Source organism: Schistocerca americana, chromosome 9, assembly GCF_021461395.2.
Source record: "Schistocerca americana isolate TAMUIC-IGC-003095 chromosome 9, iqSchAmer2.1, whole genome shotgun sequence".
NCBI lineage: Eukaryota > Metazoa > Arthropoda > Insecta > Orthoptera > Acrididae > Schistocerca > Schistocerca americana.
In genome coordinates this window covers 198,003,305-198,027,474 of record NC_060127.1, presented here as the reverse complement: position 1 = coordinate 198,027,474, position 24,170 = coordinate 198,003,305, and the positions used below count along the sequence as shown (strand labels likewise).

The following is a 24,170-nucleotide window of genomic DNA, read 5'->3' as shown; positions in this document are numbered from 1 at the left end:
CTAGTAGGGCCCGGATTTTAATGACAAGTCATATTTTTTTCTGAACTATAGGATGAATTTTAGAACAATTTATATACAAATCTAGGCATTTTAGAGTAAAAAATGTATTTTGATTGAGCATATAAAGTCATATTTCAACAAATTTTAGTAATAGGTCATATTGCAGCTAACTTTTAATATAATAGGCCACATTTCCGTCAACTTTTGCCAAAAATGCACATACTGTTTTTCTCGTATCTTACGGGACACACAAAAAAGCTGAAGAATCCATGCTTCAGACAGTTCTTGGAGAAGTACACAACACATCCAGTTCCAGATGAATCTACACTGAGAAAGAACTATTTATCCGTATGCTACAATGACGTGCTCAACAAAATACAAATTACTATTGCTGAGCAAAAGGTCTGGCTGTCGATAGATGAAACTACGGATATTAGTGGGTGATATATTGCAAATGTTATTGTTGGGGTTCTAAAAGCTGATGTCCCTAGAGATATGTTTCTACTAACGTGTGAAACAATTCGACGATTGCTATTTTGTTTGACAACTCTCTGAAGCTACTGTGGCCGGATGGTGTGAAAAAGAGATAACGTTTTGCTCCTTGTAACAGATGGTGCTTCATATATGGCTAAAGCAGCCAAAGGGCTTCAGATTCTCTACCCCAGTATGGTGTACGCCACTTGCCTTGGACATGCGTTGCACAGAGTTGCCAAAGAGGTGCAATCAATTTACCCTGACATGGACAAATTCATTTCCTGTGGCAAGAAAATCTATGTGAAGGCTCTGCTATGGGTGCAGAAATTCAAGGCACAAGCACCTCCAACACCCCTCCCACCGAAACCTGTTCTTACACGATGGGGTTCTTGGCTTAATGCTGCTGAGTATTACTGCACCAACTACACCCAAATAAAGACAATCTTCTGTGAGCTTGATAACAATGAATCATGTGCTATAAAAAATGTGAAAGAAGTTTTTACTGATACATTGTCTCAAAACTTGGCACACATCAACGCCAATTTTTCAGTGATATCAAAAGCCATCAAACGACTGGAAGCTGTTGGCACTCAGCTATGTGAGGCCCCGAGTATTGTGCGACATGGGCAGAGTGAGTTGGGTCGAGCTCGTGGTCATGTGGCTGACAAAGTGAAAACCAAATTGCAAAGTGTTCTCCAACGGAATCTTGGATATTCTACACTGTGCAAAATTAGTGACAGTCTTTCAGGTAATGCCGCAACATTGGAAGATACTGAAACAAAGCTGAACTCCAGTGACCTGGCTGCCTTCAAATACACTCCAGTGACATCTTGTGAAGTGGAGAGGAGTTTTTCCAGGTCCAAAATTATCCTCAGTGACAACGGTAGATCTTTGACAATGGAAAACCTGAAAATGCACCTTGTGATCCAGTGCAACTTTGCAGATACTGAAGATTGACATATGGTATTAAATAAGGTGAAATACTTTAAATACTATGTAGAAATAAAAACATTGTTTTACTGTTTCGATAGTTGATCTTTTCATTGTACTTTGTATTTAGAAAATAAAACATTCAGACATGCAAAAAATAGGTGCAAATTAGCCACAAATCCTACAAAAAGAAAGAACTATACTTACAATATTTTGAGAAGTGAATTTTGTATTACTTTATGGTGAATAAAAAATTAAATAACAAACAAGAATGCTTTAAATAAACTTCTATTAAGTCATATTTTATTTTTAAGGTCATATTTAAGTAAGTTTTAGGTCATAAATGCTTGTATATTTCACTGTTTTTTAGGTAATTAAAATCTGAGCCCTAAGGATTAAAATAATTACAGTATGCACAGAGTTATTTAAACAATCATTCTATAATTCTTCCCATGCTCCATATGTGAATGGAACAGGAAGAAACACTAATAACTTGTAGGACAATGTGATCCAACATATCAGGGATATTACACTCTTCTGGTCAATATAATGATTAGGCAAACTGTAATTCGATGAAAGATGGAAATTATGAAGAACAGACCGTGTTAACATTGGAGTCATCTGGCTGCAGTTGTTGGTCCAAAAAGACTCTGGCAAAAAGTGCACCAGAGTTTTTTGACTTCAGTGTGTCCACTCTGTAATGAGCTTCCGCCCTCAGAAAAATAGGCCCAGTGTCAACATCTGGGAGGAGTAGTGGCCAAGTACTGCCTGCAGTAACTTGGTGGACAGAACTTTTTGTTCAGAAAGGTTTCACATTTTGCCGAGGCTCCAACCGCCACAACATTGTTGTTTATCACTTTGCCTCCTTGAGGAAGAAAGGAGCTGTTGGAATTTTTAACTGAGTTTAATGGTTGCTACCGTATTGAACAAATAAGTAAATTCTCTCAAAAAAATTGCTTCTGAAAACAGAGACCAGTCTACTCTTTCTCAGGAGGTCAGGAAGGTGTTGGGCCTGGAATCCGGAATATTCATTCTGGAATAATTATTTGGGGTCTCTTTCTTTCAAGGAGAGGTGCCCAATGGTGGGACTGACATTTTGGAACCATTTATACAGTGATGTAGGTTAAGGTATAAGCTATCACACCCTACAGCTATTCACGGTGGTGGGCCCTCATTTCCAAGCAATCGATGGAAAAAAATTTCGAAACGCAGTGGATCCTCGTCTCTGGGTAATCAGTTACATCGATCTCTAAAAGCTTCTTCTCCAAAGACCATAGCGGGTTACAGGAATTTATTAAGCTACTTCTCTATTCCTGAAATAATTTGTGTGCTTCTGGAACACTTTCAATTCATTCACGGTATATTTTCAACTCTCAACACAAAGCAACATTTACACTTTTTCACATAAGTATGTAAACTCTGGCAAGCCAAATGGTGTCTTTAAATGTCAGACTCGATAAAACACAAGTGCAATATCATAAGTCTTAACAATCCAATAATTTATGGACACCACATGCACTCTGCCTCAAGCAGAGCTAAGACATGAAGTAAGTTAAAAGTATATAGTCAATTGTTTTCTTCTCTTTTTCTACAATAATCACTTTCACTAATGCATCAAGAAATACTAAATAATTATTCCTTGAGTTTTCATCACATCTTCTGTGGCACTGACAGCAAACACTTGTCGTCAGTGACTCGTCCCTCTTACAGTCTTCTAATAACAAACTTCCGACCTGCACACAGAAACAGGTAGATCAGTAGAGACGTTCTCACTCTCCCGCACTCATACCTAAAATATCGGGTGTTCGAGATGGTGGAAGGCCGAGTGTTTCTAGAATTTACACCGAAATTCTTGAGGCACTACATATCCCTCCCCTCGGCTCGAACACACGATATTTTATACATATTCATTATGTACAATAATATCACACAAGATAATTCTTTATCATTTAACAGTACATCTCTTTCTACTAATAACCATGCATATTTTACTACAATTATAAAATGTGAACTTTTCAACACACGTTGGAGTTAGCTCTTTTCAATCTCCAAAGATTCGTGAGTACCAAATTTTTGTTTTCTATTCCCCCTCCAATCGTAAATTCCAGGTGTACCTCACTCATGAGTAATCTATTGTTTGTTCCTATTTTTTTTACTACCTTGTAAGTACTTATTCATCACATATTGTAATTTGGAGAAACTCTGGATAAAATAAAAATGTTATCTTCTTGGACATTTGTAACCTGGAACGTAATAAGGCTATTGATGCATAGAATTCAAACTTACCAGACTATTTCCTTTAAATGTGTGACTTCTGTCACGATACTGCCCTTTTTCCCTTTAGGAACAGTACCTGTATCTTACATGGGTTGATCCTAGGCGTACCCTTTCTCCTTCCGTTTTGGTAGGTACACCCCTTTCTTATTCCTATCCTCCTATGGTACAGGTCAATCCCCTTCTTGGTGCCCCTGTCCGCACAGTATAGGTCAGCCTTTCATACGTTTGCCTATCTGCCTTTTATATCCCATAAAAGCTGGGTGCGCCCTCCATATCCTTCCCGAGAAGGCCTAATGGTTCATTGCCCTAGTATACTTCTTTATGTACACTATGATCAAATAGTCCCTGGTAAAATTACAAATCTACTTTACACCTCAATTCTACTTTCTAATACTTCATCTAATACCCTAGAGTCCTCTTTCACTCCTCACTTCTACCATATAAGCAGATAGTATGCCTACACATATATTTCAACTCATAGTAGATGCTATGTCTACCTGTATTTACTGACACTCAGTAGATACTATGCCTACACATATTCATCAAGTCACACTTCTCTATAACTCAGAGTACCTGTAATCCTGGTTTTTCAAAAATGACTATCACGATTAACTCCAATTTAGCTTGTTGTTGTTGTTGTTGTTGTTGTTGTTGTTGTGGTCTTCAGTCCTGAGACTGGTTTGATGCAGCTCTCCATGCTACTCTATCCTGTACAAGTTTCTTCAACTCCCAGTACCTACTGCAGCCTACATCCTTCTGAATCTGCTTAGTGTATTCATCTCTTGGTCTTCCTCTACGATTTTTACCCTCCACACTGCCCTCCAATACTAAATTGGTGATCCCTCGATGTCTCAGAACATGTCCTACCAACCGATCCCTTCTTCAAGTCAAGTTGTGCCACAAACTCCTCTTCTCCCCAATTCTATTCAATACCTCCTCATTAGTTATGTGATCTACCCATCAAATCTTCAGCATTCTTCTGTAGCACCACATTTCGAAAGCTTCTATTCTTTTCTTGTCTAAGCTATTTATCATCCACATTTCACTTCCATACATGGCTACACTCCATACAAATACTTTCAGAAATGACTTCCTGACATTTAAATCTATACTCGATGTTAACAATTTTTTTTACTTCAGAAATGCTTTCCTTGCCATTGCCAGTCTACATTTTATATCCTCTCTACTTCAACTGTCATCAGTTATTTTGCTCCCCAAATAGCAAAACTCCTTTACTACTTTAAGTGTCTCATTTCCTAATCTAATTCCCTCAGCATCACCCGACTTAATTCGACTACATTCCATTATCCTCGTTTTGCTTTTGTTGATGTTCATCTTATACCCTCCTTTCAAGACACTGTCCATTCCGTTCAACTGCTCTTCCACGTCCTTTGCTGTCTCTGACAGAATTACAATGTCATCAGCGAACCTCAGAGTTTTTATTTCTTCTCCATGGATTTTAATACCTACTCCAAATTTTTCTTTTGTTTCCTTTATTGCTTCTTCAATATACAGATTGAATAACATCGGGGATAGGCTACAAGCCTGTCTCACTCCCTTCCCAATCACTGCTTGCCTTTCATACCCCTAGACTCTTATAACTGCCATCTGGTTTCTGTACAAATTGTAAATAGCCTTTCACTCTCTGTATTTTACCCCTGCCTCCTTCAGAATTTGAAAGAGATTATTCCAATCAACATTGTCAAAAGCTTTCTCTAAGTCTACAAATGCTAGAAATGTATGTTTGCCTTTCCTTAATCTAGCTTCTAAGACACGTCGTAGGGTCATTATTGCCTCACGTGTTCCAACATTTCTACAGAATCCAAACTGATCTTCCCCGAGGTCGGCTTCTACTAGTTTTTCCATGAATCTGTAAAGAATTTGCGTTAGTATTTTGCAGCTGTGACTTATTAAACTGATATTTCGCTAATTTTCACATCTGTCAACACCTGCTTTCTTTGGGATTGGGATTATTATATACTTGAAGTCTGAGGGTATTTCGCCTGCCTCAAACATCTTGCTCACCAGATGGTAGAGATTTTTCAGGACTGGCTCTCCCAAGGCTGTCAGTAGTTCTAATGGAATGTTGTCTACTCCTGGGCTCTGTCAAACTCTTCACGCAATATCATATCTCCCATTTCACCCTCATCTACATCCTCTTCCATTTCCATAATATTGTCCTCAAGTACATCGCCCTTGTATAGACCCTCTATATACTCCTTCCACCTTTCTGCTTTCCCTTCTTTGCTTAGAACTGGGTTTCCATCAAAGTTCTTGATATTCATGTTAGTGGTTCTCCTTTCTCCAAAGGTCTCTTTAATTTTCCTGTACGCAGTATCTATCTTACCCCTAGTGAGATAAGCCTCTACATCCTTGCATTTGTCCTCTAACCATCCCTGCTTAGCCATTTTGCACTTCCTGTTGATCTCATTTTTGAGAGATTTGTATTCCTTTTTGCCTGCTTCATTTACTGCATTTTTATATTTTCTCCTTTCATCAATTACATTCAATATTTCTTCTGTTACCCAAGGGTTTCTACCAGCCCTTGTCTTTTTACCTATTTGATCCGCTATCCTCTGCTGCCTTCACTATTTCATCCCACAAAGCTACCCATTCTTCTTCTACTGTATTTCTATCCCCCATTCCTGTCAATTGTTCCCTTATGCTCTCCCTGAAACACTCTACAACCTCTGGTTCTTTTAGTTTATCCAGGTCCCATCTCCTTAAATTCCCACCTTTTTGCAGTTTCTTCAGTTTTAATCTCCAGTTCATAACCAATAGATTGTGGTCAGAGTCCACATCTGCCCCTGGAAATGTCTTACAATTTAAAACCTGGTTCCTAAATCTCTGTCTTACCATTATATAATCTATCTGGTACCTTTTAGTATCTCCAGGGTTATTCCATGTATACAACCTTCTTTCATGATTCTTAAACCAAGTGTTAGCTATGATTAAGTTATGCTCTGCACAAAATTCTACCAGGCGGCTTCCTCTTTCATTTCTTAGCCCCAATCCATATTCCCCTACTAAGTTTCCTTCTCTCCCTTTTCCTACTCTTGAATTCCAGCGACACATGACTATTAAATTTTCATCACCCTTCACTACCTGAATAATTTCTTTTATCTCATCATACATTTCATCAATTTCCTCGTCATCTTCAGAGCTAGTTGGCATACAAACTTGTACTACTGTATTAGGTGTGGGCTTCGTGTCTATCTTGGCCACAATAATGAGTTCACTATGCTGTTTGTAGTAGCTTACCCGCACTCCCATTTCGTTGTTCATTATTAAACAGACTCCTGCATTACCCCTGTTTGATTTCGTATTTATAACCCTGTATTCACCTGACCAAAAGTCTTCTTCCTCCTTCCACAGAACTTCACTAATTCCCACTATATCTAACTTTAACCCATCCATTTTCATTTTTAAATTTTCTAACCTACCTGCCTGATTAAGGGATCTGACAATCCATGCTCCGATCCGTAGAATGCCAGTTTTCTTTCTCCTGATAACAACGTCCTCTTGAGTAGTCCCCGCACGGAGATCCAAATGGGGGACTACTTTACCTCCGGAATATTTTACCCAAGAGGACACCATCATCATTGAATCATACAGTAAAGCTGCATGCCCTCGGGAAAAATTACGGCTGTAGTTTCCCCTTGCTTTCAGCCGTTCGCAGTACCAGAACAACAAGGCCATTTTGGTTAGTGTTACAAGGCCAGATCAGTCAATCATCCACACTGTTCCCCCTGCAACTATTGAAAAGGCTGCTGCCCCTCTTCAGGAACCACATGTTTGCCTGGCCTCTCAACAGATACCCCTCCATTGTGGTTGCACCTACGGTACGGCTATCTGTATCGTTGAGGCACGCAAGCCTCCCCACCAACAGCAAGGTCCATGGTTCATCGAGGGGGGGGGGGGCAGTTTAGCTTATCACTGTTTTATTATTATTATACCCTTTCTCCTGCTCCTGTCTCTCTATTTATTTATTTATTTATTTTATGTTCCATAGATCCAGTTAGTGAGTCAATCACGAGGATATGGAACGTGTCAAATTTTACAGGTTTCAATTTGAACTTACTATAAATACAAGGGCAATTCAATGCCAAATTGTACATAGTTTAAGTAAGACATACTATAAATACAGTGATAGATACAATGTCAGCTAGATAACATAACAACCATTTAACAGAAAAAGGAGTTTCAAATAAAGGTTATAAATAAGAGCACAAAGTTAAATCAGATATTAGGCCTACAAGAGTAAATACAGGTACAGCCAATCTGTTGTTACAAAAAAGTGTGATAATGCTGAAATGCTCAATAAAATCAATTGAACTAGTTCTAGACACAATAAGTTTAGTGACGGTACACATTTTCTTTCAAATATCCATCCACAGTATAAAAAAATCTCTGTCAGGTAATCTTTGATTGTTTAAATTTTGGCAGTTCTGTATGAACACATTTGATATGTAGTGGGAGAGCATTGAACAGCTTAATGCTGGAGTAGAAAACTCCTCTTTGTACCAGAGTGAGACGTTTCATTTCGACATGTAGATTGTTTTTGTTTCTGGTGTTATAGCCATGGATTTACTGTTGTCTTGGTAGATAGAATAATTTTTCACACAAAGGTCAGCAAGGAAAAAATATACTGTGAGGCAGTTGTTAGGATACCTATATTTCGAAACAAGTGCCTGCAAGAGTGTCTTTGATGGACCCCATACATTATTCTGATTGCTTTTCTTTTTTTTTTTTTTGACGGTGAAAACTTTTTTTGCAAGTGGTTGGTTCCCCCAGAATATGATAGCATATGACATCAATGAGTGGGCGTAGCCAAAGTAGGCAACCTTAATGGCATCAACTTCAGCCACTGAAGTAATTACCAATAATGCAAATGTTGCCAAGCCAAGTTTTTTACATAAATGAAGAATATGAACTGACCAATTACATTTGCTGTCTATATAAGCACCCAGGACTCTCCCTGGAGGCACCACCTTATCGTAGCACTGTCTGTGCGAGTGGGAGAGTTTGCGTGTTCCTGTGATGCTGAGAGCTATATCGGTGGTAGCGTAGCTACTGGCAGGTTCAACCTAGCCGGTCAGGTCTCAGCAGAGGAGCCAGACGAAGTGTGCCTCACAACGACCTACCGTCCTTTCCTCCCTTTCACTTCCAGTCCCTTCCCTTTCCTTCTTCCCTTCTGTCAGTCTCTTCATCGGTGTAGGAGGCGGGTAATATCGATAGGTAAACACTCACGGCTTCTGTACCGACAAAGCAAGGCACCTGTGATGTGCCTTAAGGGCGTATTTCAGGATACTTCCAGTGGCATATGGCCATTCACTGCATCCCCTGCCTCTTGCCAGTCGTATCGGCCCTACGATCCACTGCCAACCAGAGGCAGAGGACGAGAGAGTGGATCTGCATCTGCGCAACTGCTTGTCCACTTTAAATACCTTCACGCGCAGATGACTCCGGCAAAGTTTCAATGGACTATGAGCTTTGAAAGTCCTGCAGCGATGGAGTACTGATGGTGAGGCAAGGGTTTGGTGTACCTGAACCTTAGTTGGTGCCCTGCACGTTAGGCGGTCAGATGGTGATGGTCATTCTGGTACTCGTGAGAGACGGGAGGACTGGTTCGGCAGCTCGTCAGACGACAAAGCAGCCCTATTTAGGATCGCTCTGCTTTCCCTAATCCAGCCCGTCTCAACCCAGCACAAGTGGCAAACTGCGGTCACTTGTTAACTAACATATGCGGTCAAAAAAATAATAAAATAAACAGTTACCTTAAATATCTAATGACTGGAGTCTGGAACGTCCGTACTTTACAGGATAACGACCATAATCAGTGCCCAGAGAGAAAGACAGGACTTATCGCAAGGGAATTGGCTAGATATAACATCGACATTACCACCATAAGTGAAACACATCTTAGTGACTCTGGACAGTTATGTGAACCACTCAGAGGTTATACCTACTACTGGAGTGGAAAATCATCCACTGAAAGGGCAGAAAGTGGGGTAGGCTTTGCCATACGCAATAAATTGGCATGTTCACTAACAGAACTCCCAAAAGGTATCAGTGACAGAATAATAACACTCAGACTTCACCTGGCATCCAAGAAATATCTTCACTTGATCAATGTATACGCACCTACATTGCCATCTCCGGATGAAGAGAAGAACAAGTTCTACCAAGACCTCCGACATGTCCTTAGGGATATTCCTTCTGCAGATAAACTTCTGTTACTTGGTGATTTTAATGCTCGTGTTGGGAATGATTTCAGTGCTTGGAATGGAGTCCTCGGTCGCCATGGGATTGGAAAATGCAACTCGAATGGTTTGGATCTTCTAACTCTATGTGCCGAGTTTGAACTCTGTGTGACAAATACATATTTTCGTCTGCGTGAAAAATATAAAACGACATGGATGCATCCGCGATCTAAACACTGGCACCTTCTGGATTATGTGATAGTACGGCAAAAAGATCTTGGTGACGTACTGGTCACATGTGCAATGAGAGGCGCTCAGGGATGGACAGACCATCGACTCGTGAGGTCCAAATTAAAGATAACTTTGAAGGCACCACGCCGAGCGTCACACAAAATACCAACAAAATTGTCCTGCAAAATCTTGGCCAATGATCAGACTATGAGAGCAAAACTGGATGAAAAATTTGGTGTCGATGGCCTTTTGATATCTGAATCTGCCCCTGTAGATGAACAGTGGAGTGCATACGCTAGCAGACTGCGTGGCTGTGCTTCAGAAGTCTTGGGAAAGCCTCAGAAGAAGCACCAGGACTGGTTTGACGACTCAGATCCAGAGATCAGAAAGCTAATTAATGATTTCAGAACCTATCTTTGCACCCCTGATGATAACAAGCGTAGAGCAGTGCATTACAATCTGAAAGTGAAGGTATGTGCTTTCAAAGACAGTTGGTGGGAAAATAAAGCAAATGAAATACAGTTATATGCCGACACACACCAAACGGGCAGATTCTTTGAGTCCCTGAAAACTATCTTTGGTCCAAGAGTTGGGAAGATAGCACCAGTCTATAACAAAGATAAAAGTTGTTGGCTGATGCAACGGAGTGACATCCTGTCTCGGTGGGTGGAACATTTTAATGACGTTCTTAATCCCGACCATCAGACAACTGATATTCCATACATAGAAGCACTTGAAGAACTGCCAGTTGAGGAACAACTTGCGGATGCCCCTTCCTACGATGAATTCATTTCAGCACTGGCTAAGCTGAAAAATGACAAAACAGCACGATTAGATAATTTGCCATCAGAGCTATATAAATATGGGGGGCCAAACATCAACAAACCATTGTTTGCTCTGATCTTAAGGATTTGGGAGTATGAAATGATTCCACAAGGCTGGAGAGATGCTTGTATTTCCAAGATCTATAAAGGCAAGGGTGACATATCAGACTGCAGCTCCCACAGGGGCATTTCTCTTCTCTCAGCAGCGGGAAAAGTCCTTGCCCACATAATTAACACCTGGTTAACACACTTTGCAGAAAAACTGCTACCAGAGACCCAGTGTGGCTTTCGTCCAAACAGAGGCACAGTGGATGCCATATTTGTTGTCAAACAAATGCAAGAGAAAAGCTTAGAGCAACATCGGCCTTTGTTCATGTACTTTGTAGACCTGGAAAAAGCTTTTGATCGTGTCCCACGGGAAGCTCTCTGGATCATACAAAAGAAAACTGGGTGCCCTGACAAAATTGTCAGTTTGATTCGGCAGTTTCATGAAAACATGATGGCAAAAATACGCCATGAGGACAAGCTCTCAGAACAGTTTCCCGTGACGTGTGGTGTAAAACAAGGCTGTGTTCTGGCTCCCACACTCTTCTCACTTTACTTCGCAGTTGTTATAAGAGACCCGACCAAAGCCTGTAGTAATCAAATTAGTCTCGACACAAGGACAGACAAAAGTGTCTTCAACATCTCTCACCTCAGAACAAAAAGTCGCGTAACCTAACTATCCATCTTAGAGATTCTCTACTCGGATGATGTATGCATGATGGCTAATTCTTGCAAAACTCTTCAGACTTACATAAATCTGCTAAATGCCTCCTGCAGAAGATATGGCTTAGCCATTAGCATCACTAAGACGCAAGTTCTCAAACAGCCACTTAGAGGTCTTAATGCAGATGACTCCAGTATTGAGATAAATAACAAACCCTTGCAAAATGTGTCAAATTTCAAATACCTGGGAAGCCAAATTAGAAGTGACAACAGCCTGACAATGGAAATCGCAGCGCATATAGCCAGCGCAGCCTCAGCCTTCGGTAAGCTTAATGACCGAGTATGGAAATCACATGATCTCAAACTACAAACAAAAATTGCAGTCTACAAAGCAGTAGTATTATCCACCTTACCCTATGCCTCGGAAACCTGGTGCTGTTACAAAGCTGACATTAAGAAGCTAGATAAATTTCATCTTCAATGTCTGAGATCAATTCTGCGCATCAAATGGGAAGACCATGTCCCAAACACGGAGATTTTGCGCCACGTGAAACTGGCTGGTATTGAAGCTTTAATAATGAAACATCAACTGAGATGGAGTGGTCACATAGTACGCATGGATGACAGTAGGCTACCTAAAGCGGTGTTCTACTCGCAGCTCTCGTGCGGGAAGAGGAGGAAAGGTGGTCAACACCTGCGATATAAAGACACCATTAAACGCCACCTTGCAGCCTATGGCATTCCAAGCAACCGTTGGGAGGAGCTAGCATTGCGCCGATCGGAGTGGCCATCAACTGTACATAAGAGCATCGAACAATTTGAGAAAAAGCGTCTAATGAACCTGGATGCTAAAAGAGAGCTCCGAAAATCTCAGCTCAAGCCTGTCTACACGTATACTTACAACTCTGCTGGTCAACTTCACTGTGCTTCATGCAACAGGATATTCAAAGCGAAATTCGGATTCGCAAGCCACATCCGAGCCTACCACAACAAGGACAGAGAAGACTGACGGAGTCGCTGTAGCCGGACACGGCGAGGAGGACAAAAATTTAAAAAAGCACCCAGGAATTTTGTATCTTCAACTTTCTGTATTGGTTGATCTCTACATTTTATGTTAATTTCATCGAGATTACTTTGTGATTTATGGAACCTCATATAATGAGTTTTATTTACATTGAGTGAAAGACCATTTGAGGAGAACCAATTTAAGATGTCATTAAGAACAGTATTTGTAATTTGTTCAAGATTGTGATCTATCAAACCGTCAATTAGAATTGTGGTATCATCAGTGAACAGGGTAAATTTGCTGTCTGTCTCAGAACAATGAGGAAGATCATTAATGAAGATTGGAATAGCAGTGGGCACAAAACGGAGCCTTGAGGTACACCACACGTTATCGTGCCCCACTCAGAAGAGGCAGGTTCTCCAGAAGAGCCATTTAGCATTACAGTCTGCTTCTGATCCTTTAGATATGATTGTAGCCACAAGCCAACAGTACCACCTAAACCATAGTATTCTGCCTTTTTCAAAAGAATTTAGTGGTTTATACAGTCAAAAGCTTTCGTAAGATCACTAAAAATACCCACTGGAGACTTTTTTTGTTAATGGCTTCCAAAACTTGGTTGCTGAAAGAGAATATTGCCTGGTCAGTACAAAGACCATCATGAAAACCAAACTGATTTTTGCTTAAGATAGTGTGGAAGTTGAGATGATCTACAATCCTCCTGTGCATGAGTTTTTCAAGAATTTACAAGAAGGTAGTTAATAGTGATATTGAGCGATAGTTTGTTACATTGTTTTTATCACCTTTTTTAAAGAGAGGAATAACTACAGCCAATTTTAGTCTGTCAGGGACAATCCTTTCTTGTAGGGGTGTATTGTATATGTTGTATAAGACGGGACTAACAAATTTATAACAGTGTTTCAGTATTTTACTAGAAATATTGTCCACACCAGCAGAATTTTTATTTTTTAAGTGTCTAATTACTCTTATGACTTTGCTTACCGTAACTTGAGGTATATATAACTGTGGGATATCTGTTGCTAATAGCTTTCTGTAGGAGGGACAATGATTCTTCCATAGGACCATTACAGCCTGTCTTCTCTGCTGCTCTCAAAAGTGGTTATCAAATATTTCTGTAACCAACTCAGGTTTCTTTGTGATACTGTCCCCTGTTTTAATCTCTACCTGAGACATGTTCCCTGTTTTCTTACCAGTTTCCCTCTTTAATTACATTCCATATAGTTTTAATTTTATTTTCTGAGCTTTCAATTTCTGATTTTATGCACATACTTTTATATTTATTTATAACCTTCTTGAGAATGTTACAGTAAAGTTTGTAGTGCTGTCATTTCTTTGGACCATTACAAGTCCTGAGAGAACTGTATAACATCCTCTTTGTTCTACAAGATGTTATTATCCGTGTAGTGAACCAAGACTTCTTGGCATTGCCTATATGACTATTTCTAACTACTCTTTTTGGGAAAGATGGACTCAAATAAAGACATGAATTCATTTAAAAATGACTTGTACTTTTTGGTTACATCTGTTTCCCTATAAACTGGGCTCCAAGACGCATGAGTTGATTGTTACCCTTCTTTCTTTATATACATGTATGTATACATAAGAAGTGTCACATATCAAACCATATAATGTGTGAATCTACCCAGATGTGCATATATCCTTATTCCCCTACATCCCTTGGCAGTTCTGACATCATTTCTAGTTTCTAATTCGTAATTCTCCTGTTTGTGTTTAAGTGTATCTTTGTGTGTACGTAGATGAACATGGAAGGAAAAGAAAGGCAAGTACTCAGATGAGAAGTAAGAAAGGAAAAAGTAGAACAGGCTGCTAAGATCAAAGAAGTGAAAGAAGATAGCCCCAATGACAGGAAAACCCTTCCCACCCCCCCATCCCCAGGATCCCTACTTCACCAGTACTTGAGTTAGAAGCCGGAGGAGGTATTATGTTGAATGTCTCCTACAGAACGGACATTCTCACCTTCACCTTACTATAGCATATTAGCTGTTTAGTTAACCACATTACTATCCTTTGCACACATACAATACTCTAATCAGTTTTTGTCATCTCAATATCACTCTGTTTAATTAGTACCCTCATATTATACTTTCCATGAATATAATATTCTATTTGTTTCATTTCATTTCTAGAGATCACTGTTTATCTCTGATCCTCTTTAATCAGTATATCTTTTAGTCATATTCCAGTTTCATATATACTAAACCTATAGGATAGCTTAAGAATTCAAGAATAGATTACAAAATAGTTCAAGATTTGAAGGGAATTTGGTACAGGAAAAATAGTACAGAAGAAATACCGAAAACAACTAGGAATCCGACAGTCATCACTCCGCCCATTAACACAGAATGTTAACGTCCCTGGAAGGCAAATGTGACTCTGTCCAGATCCCAAGAATCTGACATTAACCTCACTTGAGCAAATGCAGACCAGTAATTCACATTAAATTTTGTGTGAAGGTCTCCCCACAGCAAAACAATTACCACTTTACTAGGAAACACAACATTAAGTAAAGTTATTTTATTTTCTACTTTGTCACAGACAAGTTTGAATTCTTCGCACAAGTCATCCATAACCTTGCTAGCATCATTAAGTTCGGAAAAAGCAACCACTGAAATGTTTCCAGAGATTATACTCTCAGTAACTTCTCGATCTTTAATTAGTTCAAATGGTTCCGCCAAACTACTTACATTTATAATGTCAAAGTTGGCTATTTTTCCTTTAAAACTTCATCCTATATTAACTACTCACAAACTAACAATGCATGTAGTAACACCTGGGATTTTCGATTGAATAACCGACATTACTTCCTTAGGTTGATCTCTTTCAAAATATTCATTTCCTGTCTTACGAAATTAAATTTAACATTACATACATTTTCACAAAATTTTAATTTTTCACTAAATTCAGATTCTACATTATTATATTTATCTTCAATATCAATTCTAGTTTTTTAGCTAAATTCTGAAATTGCTCATCCTCTGTCTGGTTAAATTCGGTAAATAGTTGATTAACATGTATATTCAAAGAACTAGAGTCAAAGTCAGTTTTTAATAAAACTATATTTGCTGCTTGAGTGTTCAAGGTTTCACTTTAATTACTCAGAATTTCACTCTGAGCATCTAATCTTTCACCTAGAGTGGCTGAATCAGCCTTCTCATCATCCAACTTAGCACTTTGGTCATCTACTCTAGCACTTCGTTCTTGTCTTAAAGTGACTGAATTTGCAATCAGTGCATCTAATTTTTCATTTAAAGTTGCAATTTGGGCATTTTGAGCTTTGATTAAATTCACTACTTCAGACCAATCTGACATTTCCCTAGTCACTTTAATGGCCGTGGCTGGTTCTGAAGTTTGTTGCTATTCTTGATCCACAATTTTATTGATCTTAGACCTAATAATCATCTAGAAGAAAATTCACCACTGAGTACAGTATCTACAGTAACAGTTTATCATTCAACCATCGCCTCAACTTTACCAAATAATTATTGGTTTTTGCTCACCTGTCGTAGAATCTAGCTGCGTTGGTGAGCGGATGTGTAATCAGCGCCAGGGGACGGGAGTGGCACCGGCGGCGTCAAATGTCGGTTTCAGTGTCATCGTCGGCGAGTGGACAAGGAGTCAGCACTGGTGAGCAGCATCTGGCTCAGTCGGCATCGGCGGCTGGTTACTGCGTCGGCGTCGGCGCAATGTACGTGCGTGAAAACTGCTTACTCTCCACACCCAATCTTCTTAGTCGAAAATTTGGCGTCTTCTCTTCTGTCACTTTGATTGCCACAATCTAATGTTCTTCGTGACAGAAAATAATATATTCTTATTTCTGTTATCTATTGATCACATATATGAACTTTAGTGTCAACGTACTCGTCGGTTAATGATGTACTAGAACTACTATGCACAGCAAAATTCTCTTCTTAGAGATATAAATGTCTTCGTCATCTCACTCGTATCTCGAGGTTTAGAAATATTTAAGTACATTGAGACATAATAGTTGGTTCGAAAACCATGTGAAAAAATGAACATGCATCTTGACTTCTTCAAGTCCAAGAAATGAAGTGAGTTAAAAGTATATAGTCAATTGTTTTCTTGTCTTTTCTACAATAATCACTTTCACTAACACATCAAAGAATATTCCATAATTATTCCTTGAGTCTTCATCATGCCTTCTGTGGCGATGGCGGCAAACACTTGTCACCGTCAGTGACTCGCCCCTCTTACAGTTTTCTAATAACAAACTTCCGACGTGCACACAGAAACAGGTGGATCGGTAGAGACGTTCTCACTCTCCCACACTCGTACCTAAAATATCGGGTGTTTGAGATGGTGGAAGGCTTAGTGTTTCTAGAATTTACACTGAAATTCTTGAGGCACTACAAGTTATTGTGTGATCCTTGCACACAAGAGATTTTGAATTTGATTCTTGTCATGTGCTTTGAATTTTTTTTATGATTTTAATCTATATTGAAATGACTGACCATTATTTTCCAATTGCTGTCATTTCTCCTTCCTATCATTCCTTTTCCAATTGGAACCTCTGTGAATGTGATTTTAATAATAATTATTTACTGATTTCAATTTATTTCTTTCTCTCTTATCATATTCTATTTCCGTTCATGTTACTGCATCCATTATGTTTATTCCTCATTTTGCTGAATCTTCTTTTATGTAGGCTATGATCCCTTCTTTTGTTTTAATCTTTATCTGCATTACTTTGTACACAGTACAGTAAGAATTTATGTTTTAAATGTTTATGTGACAATTTTCATTAAAAATAATGGACATCTACTAATGAGAAAAACATTTTTGACACCACTGCACAGTCCATACAATAGATTCGTCTTTTATTTTTAACCAATAAATCAGCAGTTTTAAATGTGTAAATGCTATGACAGATAAATAAAAATAATGAAATTTACATGCAGAAAGATTTCAAGTGGAAAACGAATGATAGGAAGAAGAAATGAGAGCAACTGACAGTTAACATGCTGATTAAAATGATGTGACAATGGAATAGAAACAAAAAAACTGCATTTAAACCAATTAACTGAATAAAAATAATGCTTACAGAATTTTCGATAAGATTTAAATATAAGAGATTTCAATGCAGCTGACAAGATTTCAACCCACAACCTTTTTCATGTGACATCCTCACGATAATCACTACACTATGAAAATATTTTGATTAACATAACTGTTTTTAAAGCCATAGAACATCACGCAAATTCCAAAATATTTTTTCATCCATTTCTCGCAAACAAGAGACCACCAGGTTGAATGACTGCAGGGTGTGATACTTTGACCCTTAACCTACATCACTGTTTCAAGAAGTCGAACCCTCTCCTCATTAGAAGCCTTTGCCGAGGCACAATTATACATGACACGTGGAGTGCCTGAATAATAGAATCGTCGTGTTACAGAGGAACGTGACTCACCTCCCCGTCATCATTGCTCCCTGTGTGCCCCTCATTGTCCTCATTCTCTGTTTTGACAATATTGAATGTACTGGACGTAAGATGGTCTTCTGAAGATGGACATTCCTGAAACAGTTGAAAGAAAATAACCTTTAAGGTGAGGCATGGAGAGCAACAAAATTTCAAGCAAAATCACAGAGAAATTATCAATCCACTTCCCTGGACTTCCATGTCTAACAAGTGTCTTTGAATGAAATGATTAGAGTTATAAAGGTGGCACTATACAGGCATTACGTAGCAAATTTATACTGTACTGTCAACTAATCTTCAAGGATGTAGTTCAGATGTGTCAGAGTCCTGTGTACTTGGAGAAAATCCAGGCTGTAAAATATATAATTATTGCAACACAATCATAAATGCCCTATTAATGTATTAGGCTACTGTAATAATAAAGGTAACTTAAGTAAATGTAACTCATGCAAAACAGTAATCCAACAAAGGAATATCACCTTTAAAGATGTTGCATTTAAATGCACCATACCTCATAAACAAACTCTACATATTGCAAATATTCATAAAGGAACAGTAACCACAATTTTTAGTATTAACTCAGATGAAAGTCCAGGGAAATAATATATAACCAATTAGAAGGCTACTTATTAGCAAACAGTTCTTGCAGCCAACGCCATGAAAGCAATGGTGTGACAGTTTATGCCAGAAAACATGTAGCAGTTTAAAAAAAATTCCCTTCTTTAACACAATGCCACAGAAGCAGGATTCAAAATGAGTGTTGTGCTCCACAGTGATGACAATAAGTTAATGAAGCATGAAGTGTCCGAGGCATATCACCCACCAAATGATGACATCATGTGGTTTATGGGTACATTTACCAGGGTAGTTGGTCTGACTGGCCTTAACAATTTTACTACATTTCATGATTTTAATACGGATGCAAGTTCACCTTTTAAATATAGTAAGCTCAGACACTACATGAACAGACACACAACTGTAGTTTACATTATCTCTAACATTTTTGCTGATTGTAGCATAATCTATTTTAGTGTTTGTGCTCATGTAGTGTCAGAGCTTACTATATTTAAAAGGTTGTGAACTTACACCTGTATCAAAATCATCAAATTTAGTAAAATTATTAAGGCCAGTCAGACCAACTACACTGGTAAATGTATCAATAAACCACATGATGTCATTATTTGGTGGGTGATATGCCTCAGACACTTTATGCTTCACTAACTTAGATTTTCATTTTTCTGGTCACTTTTGTCAGGTGATAGAGCATCTCAATTCAGCTGTACCAGAATTAACGAAAGTTGTAATGCAAAATAGAATGCTCAAACATTATCCTTAAATACAAACTAGCAGAGAAGAAATGTAATTCTTTATACAAGGTGAAAAGGTCTGATGACAAATGGAATGAGTTCTACTCACCTTTGTTACAGCATGGTTCTGCTGCTGCCCTGTTAGAAACATAGTAGGTAGTTAAACATTGCCAAATTTGAAGTAATTCTCGACAAACTCCTACCACATCAGATTAGGCACATGCAGAGTGTACATGGCCTATACTGGTTTATAAAGCTACTACTCTGTAGCTTTTAAAGAAAAATACAAGAAGTCTATCATTTTAATGGATCCATGCAATGAAACTGGAAGTAATAAATAAATTACTGTCAGTCCAGAAAATCCAGCACCTAATGTTGCTGTCAGTGGTTTGACACCAATTCACATGGATGTCAACATAATGCCAGGTCACAGCATATGGTGGTTATTCACACCACGCCACATTGCTCAGACACAAAGGATAAATGGATACAGCAGAGGAAGAGACAGCCATGGTGTGCTGACAGATTTATTTGGTGTGCGTGGATGACGATGAAGAATACAGCTATGAGGAAACATGCTGTGGATCACTGGTCCCCCCCACCCCCACCCCATTGGTGCTTCAGAAGGCCTCTCACAGCCAATGTCAGTGTCAGTCACAAGATTTTTCAGAACTGAAGGTTTTTTTTCCTTCTCACTGGAAGATTACAACTTCCTTTGGTTGGACAGGAAGTGCAAGAAGTCAAAATATATGCACCGAGCTGACTGCCTTCCATTTTAAGCAGAAGTTTTTCATACATTTCAATACAAATATCTTAAGATCTCTTTTTTTTTTTTTTTAGTATCAACATGTAACCAACTATGACTTTTATTAGTATATTATATGGGTATACTTTTAATGAAGAAGGCAATAAATTTATATATTTTGATATTACAAATTTTCATTTCAGAGTATCAACTGAGTACACAATTAGCATTTTTGGTTGAAAATTTAAATATGTTGTCTCATCTTGAATTTATTGAAATTTGTATTCTTGTTCGCCAAAACTGCAGCACCTGTTCATTTCTCCTTTATTAGTACAACTGCCTTTGAAACACTAGTGTTGCATCATCAGGTACAACTGAATAGGAAGAAAAACAGATTGTAGGAAAAATTAAAACTTTTTCACAAGAGTTCCAGTGAAACAAATGTGTAACTTCAATGATGGTCAGATATGCAATACCCAAAATAGACAGTCCTCATGAGAATCCGATAGGCAGTACACAGAATACTCACATTCAAATCATTACCAGCAAAACCTAGAGATTATTTAACATCTCCATCACCATCATGTTGTATTAAAACCTCTTTGAAAGGAACAGTAGTCAAAATAAGAATGACATACCAAAAAGATACGGCCATGGTAAAAGCCTCAAGTTCTACAGAGGAACATTGACAACAATAAAATAAAAATGTATCAACCAGATCAATGACTGGACAAAACGCAAGAAAATCTATTGTATCACGCTTACCCAGAGGACAATATCATGTGGGCCTTTGAAATGTACAGTACAAAACAGTTCTAAAATCAGATAAATTGTAATTAAATACTGAAACCCATAATGAAAATAAGATGGGAGGAAGACAAAATGAGTGGCTAGAGAAACAAATAGAATGATAAAAGTCCTGAGTCTGATGCACTCAACATATCACAGCAAGAGCCAGCATGGGCTATGATATGTCGGGCACATACGGTTACCCTACCCTCTCATTTGTTTCCCCTTGTGACTCGTTTTGTCTTCCACCATCTTATTTTCATCATAGGTTCCGGTATTTCACTGCAGTTTATATGATTTTAGAACTTTTGTAGTACCGTGCACTTCAAGGCCCTGCGTGAAGATATGGTTATTGTCATCTGGGTAAGGATGATACAATAGATTGTCTTTAGTTTTATCTGGTCCTTCATCCAGTTGATACATTTTATTTTATGTTTCTCTGTGTTCCTTTTTAGAACTGACACATTTACCACAGCCATCTCCTTCATTCTGCCACCCTTATTTCAACTACAGTTCCTTTCAGGACATTTTAATGCAACATGACAGAGCGATGGGGGTGTCAATCTCTATGTTTCAATGTTAACGACTTGAATTTAAGTATTCTGCTAACTGCCTAATCAATTCTCTTGAGGGTTATTGCCCATTTTGAGTATTTTGTCTCTAATCATCATTGAAGTTACATATTTATTTCACTGGACCTCTTGTCAAAAGGTTTTCAAGTTTTCCTCCAATCTGTTATTTTCTATTCAGATATACCTGATAATGCAACTTAATTGCTGCAAAACTGGTTGTACAAATGAAGGATTATTCAACAGCTGCTGCAGTTGTGTTTAAAAATAATGCATTCTTACAGCTGTGGTTGCCCACAATACAAAGTGTGTTGCTATTCAAATTTGACTAACTTACATTCCATAATAATAAGTAATGGGTGATGGGTACTTCACTGTTTTAATGCACTGTTTCGTGTTGTTTAAAAACAGGTCAGTTGTTATGAAACAGAGCTTGTATAATTTTATTTAATGTATACTGGTAATAGCTGTATACAGGAGAGCAATTAACAAACCATGACAGAAGTATGAATTTATATAAGTATGGAACAGTCTCTAAATTGTATGAAAAAGAGCATTACATTTGTGCCAGAGAGGCACATTTTGTAAGAGAACTTCATGTCAACATATTTTAGAAAAATTCTGAGTAATATGCCACATGTAGTCTGTTAAATATTGCTTAAGCATAATAAATCTAATTGTAAGAATAAATTCTAATAAAACTAGAAGTAGACTGACTGGTGAATGATTATAAAGATGATCGCTGTTAGGGCCATGTAATTTATTATCTCTTGCCTCATCTTTCATTGGTGCCTTATTTGTGTTGGGTCAGACTGTTTTAGATGGGGTCAGTGTTTGTTTGGCTCATAATGTATTGTTCACGTTTTGGTGATTTGACGGTTTACTGTAATAAAAGCTTGAAAGTAAGTAAATACTTTTATTCAGTTGTTTACTTATGCACCAAGATCTCAGGACAAACTCATCCCCTGAATAAGATAAGTATAATTTGAATTGATAATGTGCCACTCTGAAAATAATAGTAGGCTTCAGAAGGGTTAGAAATACAGAAAAGAACACAATCGTTTAAATTCTACTCCTGACTTTTGAGTGCACACAAATAAAATGTCCAAATAAATAATAGTGATTTACATATGAAACTGGCTCCATATTTAGTGGAATGCAAGCAAAGTTAATTTCTAACAGGAAGAAACTAGAAAGGTGCAGAAACGTCTGAAGATAGTGACTGAATTTAAAGTAGCAGGAATACTGTTAACACCTTAACTGCCAATCCCATCCACTGATGTGACACATATATAGGAAATCGTGTATATTGATGGGCCCTATGAGTCTTAGATTTCACTGATTCCTCATGCACCTAGTGAATGTATGCATTCATCGAAATACAGTAAAAAATAAGAAGATGCCTCTGTTTAAACTCATAATGGTATGGTGGGCAAAACTGCCAACAGGAAAAGTCTGATGACACTCGCAGACCTAGTTCAACTGGGTGTCAACTGGACAGGCTATCTACAGGAAAACATTCCCTGAAAAAAAATGTTACCACCATGATGTAAAACATGAATCCAGAGAATATGCAAAGTATGCTTAGCCAGATAAAAGTAACATGAAATGTTGTAACTGAAGACACAACATACCAGTGCAAAAAGTACAAATCACAATGCACAAAGAACCATGTCTGAGAATGTATCATAAAATTTACTATGTAAAAATAAAGTGTGAAAATTTATAATTAGGGTTTTAGCATGTAACTTTTTAGTCAGTGAAAGTAAAATAATAGATTATGAGAACTAGAACAGTTACCACCCAACCCTCTACTTCAGTAAATTTTTGCTAAACATTCCTTAAAAATACAAGGGAAAAAAAATTAAACATTACAGAAGCTGGAGACAGGTAATACAAGTGAAGTAGTTTTAGCTTTAACAAAAGGTCAGCATCAAAGTAAAGTGTTGGTTACTTTCCTTAATAAGAAATATTGAAAACTGATAGAAACGGCTTGCATTCTAAAAAGCCACAAGGTTTACATGACCACAGTCAAAGTGTTAACTGTAGCATCAGAAGCAAGAAGATTAAATTATGAACAATGAAATACACATTTTCCTCATAACTATACGAATCTGTGGCTCTGGCCAGTTACATGAAAAGAAAATATTTTACTCACATTAAACATGCAGTGACTAATAAATAACCACCATTTTTGCTTCATGGCTTTTTAAAATAAATGCTGAACATCTGATCATTTTGACATTAAGAAGTGAAGAAGTAGTCATCCTGGAAGTTGGTTTGAAAAATAGTTTGCTTTAGTGTGCATTGTCCTGTTGCCTCTCTTATCCCTGCACCTTCTTTAGGTTTCAGAATTGGTTTACCCAGTTTAACATGGATTTCACACAAAAGTGCAACTTGACTTTTCTTCAATGACGAATCACTGCCAAACGCAGAAAATATGATAAATGACAGAAAGAAATCCCAGACTTGAATTTCAGAGGCTACCACTTACCCACTGCCCCAACTCTTACCACCAAGCATAATATAGTTCATTACAACTTAGGTTTACAGTCCAGAGACTGTTTTGATGCAACTCTACATGCTAATCTCTCTTTACAAATTCTCCACACACACACGGGCGCGCGCACACA

The 24,170-nt window shown here is 38.1% G+C and overlaps 1 protein-coding gene across 3 annotated transcripts in view; it reads right to left on the bottom strand.

The window, feature by feature from the left end:
* LOC124551294 (gastrula zinc finger protein 5-1-like) overlaps positions 1–24,170 on the bottom strand; it is a 199,352-nt gene that overhangs the window by 129,314 nt on the left and 45,868 nt on the right. For all 3 annotated transcript variants that reach the window (XM_047126301.1, XM_047126302.1, XM_047126303.1), the window contains one exon: positions 18,119–18,223. In XM_047126301.1, the coding sequence (XP_046982257.1) occupies positions 18,119–18,223 (105 nt within the window). The remainder of the gene's footprint in view (positions 1–18,118; positions 18,224–24,170) is intronic.